The following is a 14,062-nucleotide window of genomic DNA, read 5'->3' on the forward strand; positions in this document are numbered from 1 at the left end:
CTGTCTGAAAATTAAATTTCGATAAAGTTGATTTTCAAAAAATATCAATGCAAAGCATTCCAACCAGGGTTGCACAAGATTTCTGAAATCCTGATCCTCTCTCCTCAGTCTCACCTGGGCAGCAGGGGATAGTGTAAATGATACTTATGTGGAGATGGCAGCTGAAGCCAACTTTCTCGTTTATCTCAGTGTACTGTACATTACTGTAATTTTCTGCGGATGCTATAAATGTTAGAAAGCATTAGCCTAAGAATGTTTTAATGTAGATTCCCAACCCTGTTCAAACATTGAGATAAAAATCCTATACCTTAAGCACACTTATCAATTTTGATCTTGGTGCCTTCTGTCTCTTTAGAAAGTTGTATAAGTAGATGTGGGCATTTGGATTTGATGGAAACTTTTCATCATATGCATAATTGGTGAGTACTTCTTGGGCTCCATCTCGATCCCCATAGAATTCCAGCATCTATATAAAATAAATCATAATATATTAGCTGAATTCTGTAAGACAGCTATATGAAAGATAGTATACACCATAGTTTACTGATGGATATTTTTTTAAAAAGCACAAAACTGACAGGGCTCCCTTTTTTTCCTGTATTTTGTTACTATTAATAAAAAATGCAACAACTTCAACATAAATACTCTTCCTATAAAAAATAAGAGTCCTCGGCTGGGCGCAGTGGCTCACGCCTGAAATCCCAGCACTTTGGGAGGCTGAGGCAGGTGAATCACAAAGTCAAGAGATCAAGACCATCCTGGTCAACATGGTGAAACCCCGTCTCTACTAAAAATACAAAAAATTAGCTGGGCATGGTGGCGCGTGCCTGTAGTCCCAGCTACTCGGGAGGCTGAGGCAGGAGAATTGCCTGAACCCAGGAGGTGGAGGTTGCGGTGAGCCGAGATCGTGCCATTGCACTCCAGCCTGAGTAACAAGAGCGAAACTCCATCTCAAAAAAAAAAAAAAAAAAGAGTCCTCAAAGGAGGGAATACTAATGCTTGAAAATATGATGCAACTAACCTCAGTGCCCTACATAACTGCAGCCACAAAGGAGTACACAGGAATTATAGTTCATTTCATTCTGTTCCCATCTTTAAACAGGAATTTCCAGGTTATGATTTTGGAGATTATCTTCTGACAACACAATCATCACGTTAGCATTCAATAATTTTCACAAAGGAAATTATTTTGAAGATTTATTCCTAGTGCCTAGCACCAAGGCCCTCAGTCCTTTTACGATGACTCTGTGATGGCAGGACATTCTTACAAACCTCCAAAAAGCCATCATTCTTCATCTCATATATTGTGACCCACTTTTGGATTTTTGTCCTCTTTCCTTCTATATCCCTCCAAATCATAAACTACCTTACTGCATTTATTTTAAGCTCAACATGAATAAGATTGAATTAACATTTACAACTATACTGCTATTTATTTTATAGATATTTGGTCACGATGGCTTACAGAGTAGCGAAAATAAATTCAGAACAAAAAAGAGATGCCATATTTTTGTTTTCTTCTAAATAATTTTTTCCATTAGTTTCTTTCTGATTAATAAAAATTAGGTATGCAGTCTCTGTATAGGCTTTTGACAAAATAAAACCAATAAATTTTATGAAAATTCTACTTACTTCTACATAACTCTTCACAAAAGGGTCCCAAACTCCAGGCATTTTAATCAATGCAGAAATATTTACAGACGTCTTCCAGCTGTGGTTGAACACATCTTGGGCTACTGCGCTGTAAGCATAATCATCCTTATCTGCCCAAAAATAAAAGATCTTTTAACACTGATTAAGTATTGAGGACTTCTATTAAACTACCCACAAGAAAAACTCAGTTCCTGATAGCTACAATGGTAAATTCCAACAAATATTTAAAGGAAAATACTAATTCTTCACAAATTCTCCAAAAAAAAGGACAGAAAAGAATACTTCCCAACTTATTCTAAGCCAGTATTACCATGATACCAAAACCAAACAAAGACAACACAATAAACCTACAGATCAGTCTCTCTTATGAATACAGCTGCAAAAATCTTTAACACAATATTAGCAAACTGAGTCCAACAACATATAAAAAGCATTAAATATCATGCCCAAGTGGGATCTATTCTAGGAATGCAAGGTTGGCTTAACATATGAAAATCAGCTAATGCAAATAATAAAATAGTGACCTACTGATCTAAACCATACCAAAAGAATACAGGACCCAAACGTCATGATCATCACAATAGATGCAGAAAAAGTGTATGAAAAAAATACCAGAACCCTTCATGATAAAAACAATCAATGATTTAGGACTAGAAGGAACTTCCTCAATCTGATAAACGGCATCTATAAAAAACCCATAGATAACATGGAACTAAATGATAAAAGTTTGCATGCTTTCCCCCTAAAATCAGGAACAAGACAAAGATGTCCTTTTTCACTACTTTTGTTCATTATATTGGTGGTTCCAGCCAGGAGAATTAAGCGAGAACATAACAAAATGACATCTAAGATTGGAAAGAAAGAAGAAAAACTATCTTCCATTTGTAGATGACATGGTCTTGTACACAGAAAATTCCTAAGAATCCACTAAAAATTCACTGAACTAATAAATGAGTTCACAAAGGCTGCAGAGTACAAGATCAAAAAACAATAATCAATTGTATGTCTATATACTTGCAATGAACAATCAGAAAATAAAATTAGGAAAACAATGCCATTTGCAAAAGCATCGAAAGTAACAAAATGGGTATAAATTTTACAAAAGAGATGTAAAATTTTACTCTGAAAAGTGATACCGTTAAAAAAATTTTAAAGACCTAAATGAATGAAAAGACACCCTATACTCAGTTTAAAGACTTACTATTGGAGGAGAGAGGGCCAAAATCTGGCGCAAGGAGGGCTGAACAATCATCGTGAACTGTAATTATGCCAACAACAACGGGGCCGGAGCCGCCGCGGGCCTTTTCAAAGGGCAGAGGGACGGAACAGGAGGCGAGAGCTGCGCGGGCCCGTGGATTGCATGGTGCCCAGCGCCGCGGCTGCCTGGCAGGAGGACCTTGGAGCGGGGTCGGGCTGAGACCAGCTACTTTTCCCCTTAGCCACACCAGAAACCGCCCTCTTGGACAGCCGCAGGGGTCCCCGCTGCTACCACAGCTGAGCAGCCCAGCCTGAGGCCGGGCCCAGCAGCTGCAGCTGCGCCCCGCCCGCCCACCGTCCTGGTGCTGCTGTGGACTGGAGCTGCTTGGCACTCGCGCCCCACGGCGGCTTCCCGGGCGGCTGGGCACGCACCCCAACAAGGAACCCAGGGAGGCGCTGAACACGGCACAGGGCGCACACGACTTCATCTATAGCCTGCACTCCATAGAGAGGAGCTGCCTGCTCAGAGAGCTGCACCGCTTCAAGTCCATTTGCCGTCTCCCAAGAAAAATTGGAAGCTCCACCACCCACCCCAGGACAGCTGAGATATGGGAACCCATATTGAAATTATTTTGGGAATTTCAACTATGGCAGCTGCTGCTTTGGGTAATCGTGTGTCAGATTTAGCTGGACTTGGACTTGCAGGCTACGTTGAAGCATTGGCTTCTAGGTTAGGCCTGTCAATTCCTGATCTCACACCAAAGCAAGTTGACATGTGGCAAACACGTCTTAGTACACATTTGGGCAAAGCTGCTAGGGTGACTATTGGCTGCATTCTAGGAATGTTTCCTTTGATTTTCTATGGAGGAGTGAAGATGATGAAGAACTGGAAACGAAAAGTTAATCCTCTTGGAATACCTATAAAAATATGTAAACTAATGTACCTCAGTTATTAAATATGCTGTCACATGTCACAACATTTAGGAATTAAGACAGTAACAGTATAGATATGGGCAAAGCTGTTAGGGTGACTATTGGCTGCATTCTAGGAATGTTTCCTTTGATTTTCTTTGGAGGAGTGAAGAAGATGAAGAACTGGAAACAAAAAGTTAATCCTCTTGGAATACCTATAAAAATATGTAAACTAATGTACCTCAGTTATTAAATGTGCTGTCACATGTCACAACATTTAGGAATTAAGACAGTAACAGTATAGATATGGGATCAAATAATTTAGCATGTATTATGGAAAACACTAACTTATTGTGGTTTGATCTTCTTAGGACATCTTTTTAAAAAAACCATTCGGTATCATTTTGTGTAAATTGTTGAAATGCTTTTTCATCAATAGCAGTCAACATTTTATCTTTTTATATTCATAATGTTATTTAAGTATCAGTCATTAATGTACTGTATTGACTTGGGGTTTGCTTATTTGTTACTTAATGTGTACATGCATAAAAGCATTTTTGGGTTGTTGTTCCTTGGTAGTTACATTTCAATCTTGAGATTTCCCCCAAATTACTTAAGATGTTTAATATCAGTTAAAGATTTTTTTTTAACCCTCCTTTTGGCAACATCAATTTTGTACTGTTATGAAGTAAACATTTATAATCATAATTTCAGTCATTTTCTTAACTCTCACATCTGTAGAAAATAGATGTGGATACAGATTTTAAGTATTTTAAGTATATATCACTTATTTTAATTTTCTGACTTTACTATTTTATGAGCAAGAGGTTAAGAAGAAAGAGCAATCATGTGGTCGGTCTCCCTGCTACATATAACAAGTATGTGCTAACAAGTGTACTATTTTTAATTGACTTTTTTTTAACCTTTAGTTTCCCAGTTTTGAATAATTACATGGTGGGTTCTGACTTCTGAGGGGAAGAAAATGGTTATTTTGGAATCTTTGAAATGGGGATTATGAAATTAGATTGAAGTAAAGGATTCAATATGATGCTTGAAAATTAAGAGGCTAAAGTTTTTTTTTAAAAGAAAATGTTGAAAATAGCAACGGTCAAGAAGGTTTATGGTATAAATGGTGAAGTTGAAATGATGTTTGGAAGGCTAATGAGATACAAATTATATTATTTGGGAAGGTTTCTTTTCTTCCTCCAAATATGTCATCATCTCATCTGAATGGAATGAATCTGAATATTCCGTATTCATACTGCTAATCTCATCATATCTTACTTAGCAAATTTTACTTATGAATAATTTCTTTTGTAGTGAAAATTAGATATTTAATATTTTGCTTTTTTGCTAGTCTACTCAAAAATTACATGAAGGGGAATCCTTCCTCCCTGTTTTTCTTTTTTCTTCTTTTGTGGTATTTAAAGAATATTTTAGGTTGAAGTTACTTATTTCTAGTTTTGTACATCTGACTTAAATAACCATGTAAGAATTATAAATTTCAGTTTTCTGAACCCTTAAACTTTTTAGCATGTAATCTGTTACACATGCTAAAAAATTATTCTTACTTGTAACAGTGTAAATACATCATGGAGGAGAGAAACTTAAAATATAAGTATATAACATGCACAAATAACATTCTTATTGAATCAAATCATAATTCTAGAACTTGTGATCTTAAATAGAATTTTGTTTTGTATCTTCCATATAATACCACACACACACACACACACACACACACACACACAACCAGACAAAAAAATCCTTTGTAAAATTTCAGATTCATAGGATTAGATTAGATACCTATATTTTGGGCAGTGAGGAGGTAAAGTGTAGGTGCTTTCTTCTGTCCCTAACTTGTATATTGATGGCAATCCATTCTGTTTTCCAAAAATGTATGTGGTGCTTAACTTCTTATTAATTAAATCCCATTATCAGAAAAAAAAAAAAAAGGACTTACTATTGTCAAGTTGATCTACAGATACATGTAATTCCTATCAAAAACTCAGTTGGCCTTTTTGCATAAGGTGACAGACTAATTCTATAATTCATATGAAAATGCAAGGGATCAAAGAAGAACAAAGAATCTTTAAAAAGGACAAAGTTGGAGAATGCATACTATGACCTTAAAAGTTACTACGAAGCTGTAGTAATCAAGATGGTGTGATATGGACAGATGAGAGACATATGTAGATCAATGGAAGAGAATTTAGAGTCCAGAAATAAACCTCCACATTTATGGGTAACTAATTTTCTTTTGTGTCTGTGTAAGACAGGGTCTCACTCTCACCCAAGCTGGACTGCAGTGACGTGATTTCAGTTCACTGCAGCCTCGCTCTACCTCCTGGGCTCAAGTGAACCTCACACCTCAGCCACCCAAGTAGCCGAGACTACAAGCACACGCCACTGCACTCAGCTAATTTTAGTTTTTATAGAGAGGCATTTTTGTAGACAGGCATTCTGTAGAGAGGCTCATGCGATTCGCCTATCTTGGCCTCCCAAAATGCTAGTATTACATTAAAAACATTATGCTTTATCAAAATTTTCTGTTAGGGAAAAAATAACCATTATGCTAAGTAAAAGAAGCCACTACAGAAGACCACATACTGTATGATTCCATTTGTATGAAATGTCCAGAAAAGGCAAATCTCTAGAGGCAGAAAGTAGATTCATGGTTGCCTAGGACTGGAGGGATAGGGAGAAACGTAGAGTACAGGGTTTCTTTTTAGGGTCACAAAAATATCCTAATATTGTGGTGATGGTTGCATAACTCTGTCAATATACTAAAAAAACACTGAGTTGTATCTTTTAAGTGGGTGAATTTGTATGGTATGTGAATTATATCTTAATTCTCAATAAAGCTATAAAGAAAATAAAATGAGAGATCACTACACCCAACAAATTGGCTGCTATGAACACTCCAACAGCAAACGTTGAGAAGAATACAACAAAAGAAAACTCGAATTGGATTGACAGTAAAGTACAAATTGGTAACCTCTTTAAAAAGAGTTTAGTATATTATATACTAAAGTTAAAGACGCACAAAACATATTCTATACAAATTCTACTAGAAATTGTGTGTACCAGTATACAGAAATAAGTAGGGGTTAATTTCAAAGCATTATTTATAATGGCCCAAAATTATAACCTAAATGGCCATCAATAATAGAAGGAATAGTGTGTCTATCATAAAATGCTTTATAACTGCAAAAATGAATAAACAAGACCTATATCCAATATCATCTTAAAACCAATGTTGAACAGAATATGCAAGGCCTAAAAGAATATATACAGTATGAATCCAAATATTGCACTCAGATATAGGCAAAACTAAATCACACTGTTTACAAATGTATATATGAGTTTAAAGAGTATAAAGAAAAACAAGGGAGTGATTACCGTAAGTCAGGAGAGGGATTTTCTTCAGAATGGGAGGAAATGCGATCAGGAAGGCACACAGGGAGAGCTTTTAGGTTAGGGTGACAGTATACTGTGTTCCTTAATCTGGGCGGTAGTTATATGAATGTTCATTTTAAATTTCTATATTATACCTCACATTTGTTTCATATGCTTTTTCTGTATCTATTTCTCAGTCTTAAAGGTTTACAAAGCAAATTACTTAAGTCTTTCAAAAACAGTAGCTATTAGAAGCACAGGATACTACAAACCAAACAGAGGCACTGGTATTTTTTTCCCAGTGATCAATTAAATATATATCAATATGAACTTAGAAATGAGGTGATAAGAAAAGTAGATAAGACATGATATGGAACTTTTTTTTTTTTTTAAAAAGGGCTGGGAATGGTGGTTCATGCCTATCATCTCAGCAGTTTGGAGGCAGGATGATTGCTTGAGCCCAGGGGTTCAAGACCAGCCTGAGCAACATAGTGAGACCCATCTTTACAAAAAAAATTAGGCATGATGGTGTACACCTGTAGTCCCAGGTCCTTGGGAGCCTGAGGTAGGAGGATCACTTGAGCCCAGGAGGTCAAGGCTGCAGTGAGCCGTGATCACACCACTGCACTCCAGCCTGGGTGACAGCAAGACTCTGTCTCAAAAAGAAACAGGCAGATCCCTGAGCATAAATTGAGTATAAATTTATTATAGAAGGAGGGTTCTGGTCACCAAGTGCATCAATCCCAACCACAACAGAGCAATACATATAGCAGCAAGATGAGTCACAAGCTGACTCTGAGTACAAGTTCACATGGTAAATGTCTATGAGTCTGGTTATAAAGAAGTAGTCCTACCTTATATTCTCATTAAATAGACATTTGAGGTAAATGATCATCTAAGAGTTCTACACATTATCCCATCTAAGAGTTCTACACATTATCCCAAATGTCTATGAGTCTGGTTATAAAGAAGTAGTCCTACCTTATATTCTCATTAAATAGACATTTGAGGTAAATGATCATCTAAGAGTTCTACACATTATCCCATCAGCTATTGTTGCTACAGAACTGTCAGCTATGGAGAAGTACTGAATCATCTATCCACAGGAGTAACATTACAAATGCCATGTTCCAACAGCTTTAATCATCAAATATTTGCTTGGAGTTTTACCTAACCATGTGTAAGAAGAAAAGTAAACGCTGACTTTAAAACTAATCAACAAGTAAGTTTTTTTTAAAAAAAGAAATATTACACCAGAAAATATGACAAGACTAACAAATAGAGGATAGATATGGCATCAAAAATTAGTCTAAATGGGAAGACCTCTAGACTAATAAAATACACATGAAAAACCTTAGCACAGTTAGAAAGCAAGAGATGAAGATCCCAATGATTCAAGCTGAACATGCAGCTGATATACTAGGTTTAAGGTGTAAGAATGGGGGGTTGGGACAGGGATCTAATGAGTCTTGAAGGGTAGACAGCATTCTGAATGAGGAAACTCTACAAAGACCTCACAAGATTACCATGACAAAGAAGGCATTTCAGAGTATCTTCAAAGAATAGGGAAGGGAATTGAAATTAGTGAAACTACATGCCCAGAGACCAAGGAAATACTACTTTTTTTTTTTTGAGATGCAATCTCGCTTTGTGAAATACTACTTATCACATAAGGATAATAAGGAAATACTGCTTACCACATATGAAGTGATAAATACTAGGGCTAAGATATGGAGCAGAATAAAAACAGAAAGGGGTTAATTTTAGAGAAATTATGGAGAGAACTATACAAGGGAAGCAAATTGCAAAGAATCATACAGCTCCAAAAAATGCAAATCTGGACATAAATGAAGATAACATGCCACTGAAGGTTAACAGAAGGGGCATCAGTTTGAGAACTGAATGGTCAACGTCTGGTGTAGTCAATACATCAAGAAAATTGTCCATTATAACCTGTGTACAAAAATGAAACGACCATCTTGACCTATTCTTTAAACATTATTATTTGGAGAAACAACCTTACAAAACACATTAAACTCCATTCTAAGCACACAGGAAGAAATGTTTATTATATGTGATAATGACTGCTGAAGAAAATCTGCAGCCTTTCTTAGAAACTGGCAAAGACTTTCTTCCTGACTGAACTCCAGCCAGGCGCCTCTGAGCTCTCTTCTGGACTAGGCCTCACACTTGGCCGATACATACTTGAAGAGACACCAGCATAGTTTGTAACAGTTCAAGGCCACATCCCCAGGATGACCCTAGCCCCTCTTGAAATGCTTGCCTGGGAAAACTCCAAAAGAATTTACTGTGGGTTCTGCTTTCTGCTTTTTAAGCTCCCCACTCCCACCCTTTACAACCCTAAGTCACCTCCACAAAAACTGGAATCGAGCTTAGTTCTTTCTCCTACTGTCAGCAGTTACTGAATCAAATCTGTCTTCACTGCTCTAATGTCTGGCTGTTTATCCTTGACTAAATCACATTTGAAACAGCAATGAACCTAAAATGATCATGAACTTAATTATGGACCATCTAATTAAAGGTTTTTATATATCAGAAATATTATAAAGGATGATCAAGAATTTTAAATCCATAAAAAGTCTGTTCTCCATAATATCTGGATGAAGTTGATAGGGAAATTACTAGATTACTCTTTAAGATCCCTCAGCCCCTCAGTCTCATCACAAGAAAAATTTACCTGTATTCACTCACCAAGCTTTGACAATTCCCTCTTTTTTTTAGACCAGGTATAATACTGCAAAAGCCCTTTATAGGCCTGAATAAGGTTGATTAATATTTCCCGGGAAGATGTCTTTTCACCATGTCTCCATGTCTCTGCCTCACTCAGCTTTCTCTTAGCATCTTCAAGCATTCCATGATGCAGAAGATATAATGCGTGTTGTAAGGAGATCTGCAAAAATAGTTAGGGCACACTGCCATTTAAGCCATTAGATAACCATTAGTCAAAAAAGCTCAGTAAATATACAATACATGCGGGGCTAAGACCTTGGTAGGATACAAATAACCTGACACTGAAAATTTTGATGCTGGGGACAATCTAGCAAAGAAGAAAGACACAGGAAACAATTAACACTATGTAGACATGAGCTCAATCATGTAAACTTACCAATAGAAGGCAGTGTGATATAGTGGGGTAAAAAAGGGCTTGGCGTATGAATGCCACTTAAAAACTAAACCAGCCAGGCACAGACTCACGCCTGTGATCCCAGCACTTTGGGAGGCTGAGGCGGGCGGATCACGAGGTAAAAAGATTGAGACCATCCTGGTCAACATGGTGAAACCCCGTCTCTACTAAAAATAGAAAACTTAGCTGGGTATGGTGGCATGCACCTGTAATCCCAGCTATTTGGGAGGCTGAGGCAGGAGAATCACTTGAACTCAGGAGGCGGAAGTTGCAGTGAGCTGAGATTGTATCATGGCACTCGAGCCTGGAGACAGAGCAAGACTCTGTCTCAAAAAAAAAAAAAAGAAAACTAACAAAATAAACCTAGGTAAATTATTCACCCTGTGTGAGTCTCATTTGTTTTATGGAACATTATTGGCCCTTTGGAAGGGTGTTTTCAAGATTAAATAAGATAATATTTGCAATCCACCTAAAACCTAGTTTGACCCATAACAGACATTCAATAAATATTACTATTTTATACATATTATATAAGCTTAGAGAAAATATCTTAATAAGGGATGTTGAAGAATGGCTTCAGTTCACATAGAAAGTGTATCCCTGATACAGGAGAAGCAGGAAGAATAATTACACAAAGAATGAGTCCTAGAAGAAAGGAAGACATTAAAGAGGAGAATAATGAGAACTACAATTAATCATTTAGGTACAGCCAAAGTACTGCAATAATTTGTAAACTGGCCTCTCCATTCCTGCATCCCTATAATCCATCTTTCAAGGGGCTACCAAAGAACTCTCATCTTGTTAGTCATTTACACAAACTCCTTCAATGGCTCCCACTTACTACAGAATTAAAATCCAAGTTCCTTGAGTATGGGATACAGGGCTCAGCCTACTTCCCCTGACCTCTACCCAAGTGATTTTTAGAGCAACTAAAGTATCGGATATAGGGCTACTGAACTCTTTATAATCCCTGCCATGCAGGACTGCCCTTTCCCCTAATCTGCCTAGTGAACACACAATTGCTTTTCAAACTAATCTCAAGTATTACTTTCATTCTTTTCTTGACTCTCCAACCCATTAAATCCTAACCCTCTCTAGTTCCAGAGAACTAGAAGACGTCTTCTCCTTTGTCTTCTCATTATGAGTTGTATTTCTACTATGGTACCCGTAACACTTCATTCCATTTACATGACCTTCCTCTACTATAAGAACCATATCTAGCACCTGGACTGGTAAACTGCAATAAGTGTTTTTAAAATTATTAACAACAAAAAAATGTTTTATTATCTATCCTAATTATCACTCTCACAGACTCTCATGGAGAAATTAGGTTCCCTTTCAGTTTTTTTACTTCAACTGAGTAGATTCTATCAGTCAAAAGGGACCTAACCAACAGTTTAAACTTCAATACTCCCTCCTCAGTCAAATGGCTATCCAGTTACTACCTGAAAAAAAGAGATGCAGAGCACACATCAGGGTAGGCCATTCTCATTTTAGTCAGAAAGCTCTTCTTGGCTGGGCACAATGGCTCACATCTGTAATCCCAGCACTTTGGGAGGCCAAGATGGGTGGATCATAAGGTCAGGAGTTAGAGACCAGCCTGGTCAATATGGTGAAACCCCAGCGCTACTGAAAATAGAAAAATTAGCTGGGCATGGTGGCATATGCCTGTAATCCCAGCTATTAGGGAAGCTGCGGTGAAGAATGCCTTGAATCCAGGAGGCAGAGGTTGCAGTGAGCCGAGATCATGCCACTGCACTCCAGCCTGGATGACAAAGAAGAAAAGGGAAAAGGAAAAAGAAAGCTTTTCCTTATGTAGAACCATAAGCTGCCTCCACTTAATTTCCATTCACAGTATACCTGTCTACCACAGAACAAAATCATAAGGGCACCTGGCCCATAAGCAGACACTCGAAACTTTTTTTTTAAAGCAAAGCATTTACAAACTTGTATTGAAAAAGTACTCTTTTCAGACATACAGGGAGGTAGATACAATATTTTGAAAATGTCTCAATCCTTTTGGATAACACTTTTACAAAAGAACATGTAAACTTGGAGGTAAAGATTCCATCTAAACATTAGGAGCATTAAGATATTTTAATGTGTTTATATTCCCAACTTGTTTAGCTCTTTCCTTTTCCTAAAAATACCAACTCTAAGCTGTAATGACTTCAACAAACCTTTTAGAATTTGGCCCAACATCATAATGAAACACCACTGCAATCTCTAAAATAACTGGTTTTGACAGCCAGAAAAAATATACAAACAAAAGGAATTTTTAGTCAGAGAACACAGGAGGTGACTGAAAACCAGGAAGTAAATGGTTCTCACAACACTCTTTTCTTTCCTTTCCTCTTATTTATCCAGATGTCTTATCCTTGTCCCACATTTTTTTTAGACGGAGTCTCACTCTGTCGCTCAGGCTAAAGTGCAATGGCACACTTTCGGCTCACTGCAACCTCCGCCTGCCGGGTTCAAGCAATTCTGTCTCAGCCTCCCGAGTACCTGGGATTACAGGTGCATGGCACCATGCCTGGTTAATTTTTGTATTTTCAGTAGAGACAGGGTTTCCCCATGTTGGTCAGGCTGGTCTCAAACTCCTGACCTCGTGATCCCCCACCCTTAGTCTCCCAAAGTGCTAGGATTACAGGAGTGAGCCACCGCACCCAGCCTGTCCCACATTTTTTACATTATCTACCTTATCAATGACATGAGCAATTAAAAAAAAATACCACAAGTGTAAATTCACAAAGCCCTTATTCTCACCTTTAAATAATTCATGATGCCAATATTTTTCATCCGGTCAGCAAAAGTATTGAAAGTCTCCACATTGCTTTTTGGATGATAAAATAGAATTTCACTTCCGAGCTTCCAAATAATCTGTCAAATCAGAAATTACTACCAAAATGTAAAATTCTTGCCTTAACCAATTTCTAAGATATTTTTTCCTGATTACAACATTAATAACCTGTCATTCCTTTTCCTAGAGACCACTACTGTCAACATTTTCTCTACCCTGTAAAATTAATATTACCTCTTTATGTGATAATAGTTTTAACCTTTTAAATTTCTAATAAAATATCAGATAGTATGATAGTATCATTATTAATTTAGTAAAGAAAATAGGCAGTTGAGATACATATTCAATATAAAATATTTAACTGATATGGAAGGAAGAATATTAAAGTCAGAAAATTTGGTTCTAATAATATTGGCTTCCTCATTGGTCTTAGCCTCATCTTCATCATCTGCAAAATGAGGGCAACAAACTACATGTTTCCTGAGACCCCATTAATTTCTACAACTATTGACTACATTTATTCTATACTTAGAATGCCAATTTAAAAATTTTCATCAGCTATGGACAAATCTTAACAAAAAAATTTATCCTTAGATCACCAAAACTTTGGGGACAGAATTTGGAGCTCTTTTTTCATGAGAGCAAATCTCTATTTCTCTAACCTATATTTAAAATACATCGATAACACCAACTTCAAAGTAAATTAAACTGAACTGTAAATCAATTATTTCTATGGACATATACACTGGTTTTATGTGTATATACACATACTATCGCTGGTATAATTATATATAATATACATATTATCATTTGGTATAATGATCCTCATCTTCCCAACTCAGAGATATCAAGATTTCATTTGTAGAATATCACACTGTAGTATTTGGGAGCTTAAAGAAAATTTCAATTCTGGACCACCTCCCACCAGGGATGGGTAAATGAAGTGGGGAAAAAGC

At 36.9% G+C, this 14,062-nt stretch overlaps 1 protein-coding gene and 1 pseudogene across 24 annotated transcripts in view; one reads left to right on the plus strand and one right to left on the minus strand.

Annotated features, from left to right (window-relative positions):
* Window positions 1–14,062, minus strand: part of LOC100388062 (TATA box-binding protein-associated factor RNA polymerase I subunit A) — a 40,797-nt gene that overhangs the window by 11,360 nt on the left and 15,375 nt on the right. For 18 of the 24 annotated variants that reach the window (XM_078356660.1, XM_078356650.1, XM_078356641.1 and 15 more), the window contains 4 exons: window positions 13,073–13,186; window positions 9,874–10,072; window positions 1,633–1,763; window positions 308–466 (listed from right to left, as the gene is read on the minus strand). In XM_078356660.1, coding sequence (XP_078212786.1) covers window positions 308–466; window positions 1,633–1,763; window positions 9,874–10,072; window positions 13,073–13,186 — 603 coding nt within the window. The remainder of the gene's footprint in view (window positions 1–307; window positions 467–1,632; window positions 1,764–9,873; window positions 10,073–13,072; window positions 13,187–14,062) is intronic. The other 6 variants (XM_078356657.1, XM_078356656.1, XM_078356654.1 and 3 more) reach the window with 1 other exon arrangement.
* On the plus strand, window positions 2,920–3,754 carry LOC144580455 (transmembrane protein 65 pseudogene; annotated as a pseudogene).

Source organism: Callithrix jacchus, chromosome 19, assembly GCF_049354715.1.
Source record: "Callithrix jacchus isolate 240 chromosome 19, calJac240_pri, whole genome shotgun sequence".
NCBI classification, from domain to species: Eukaryota; Metazoa; Chordata; class Mammalia; order Primates; family Cebidae; genus Callithrix; species Callithrix jacchus.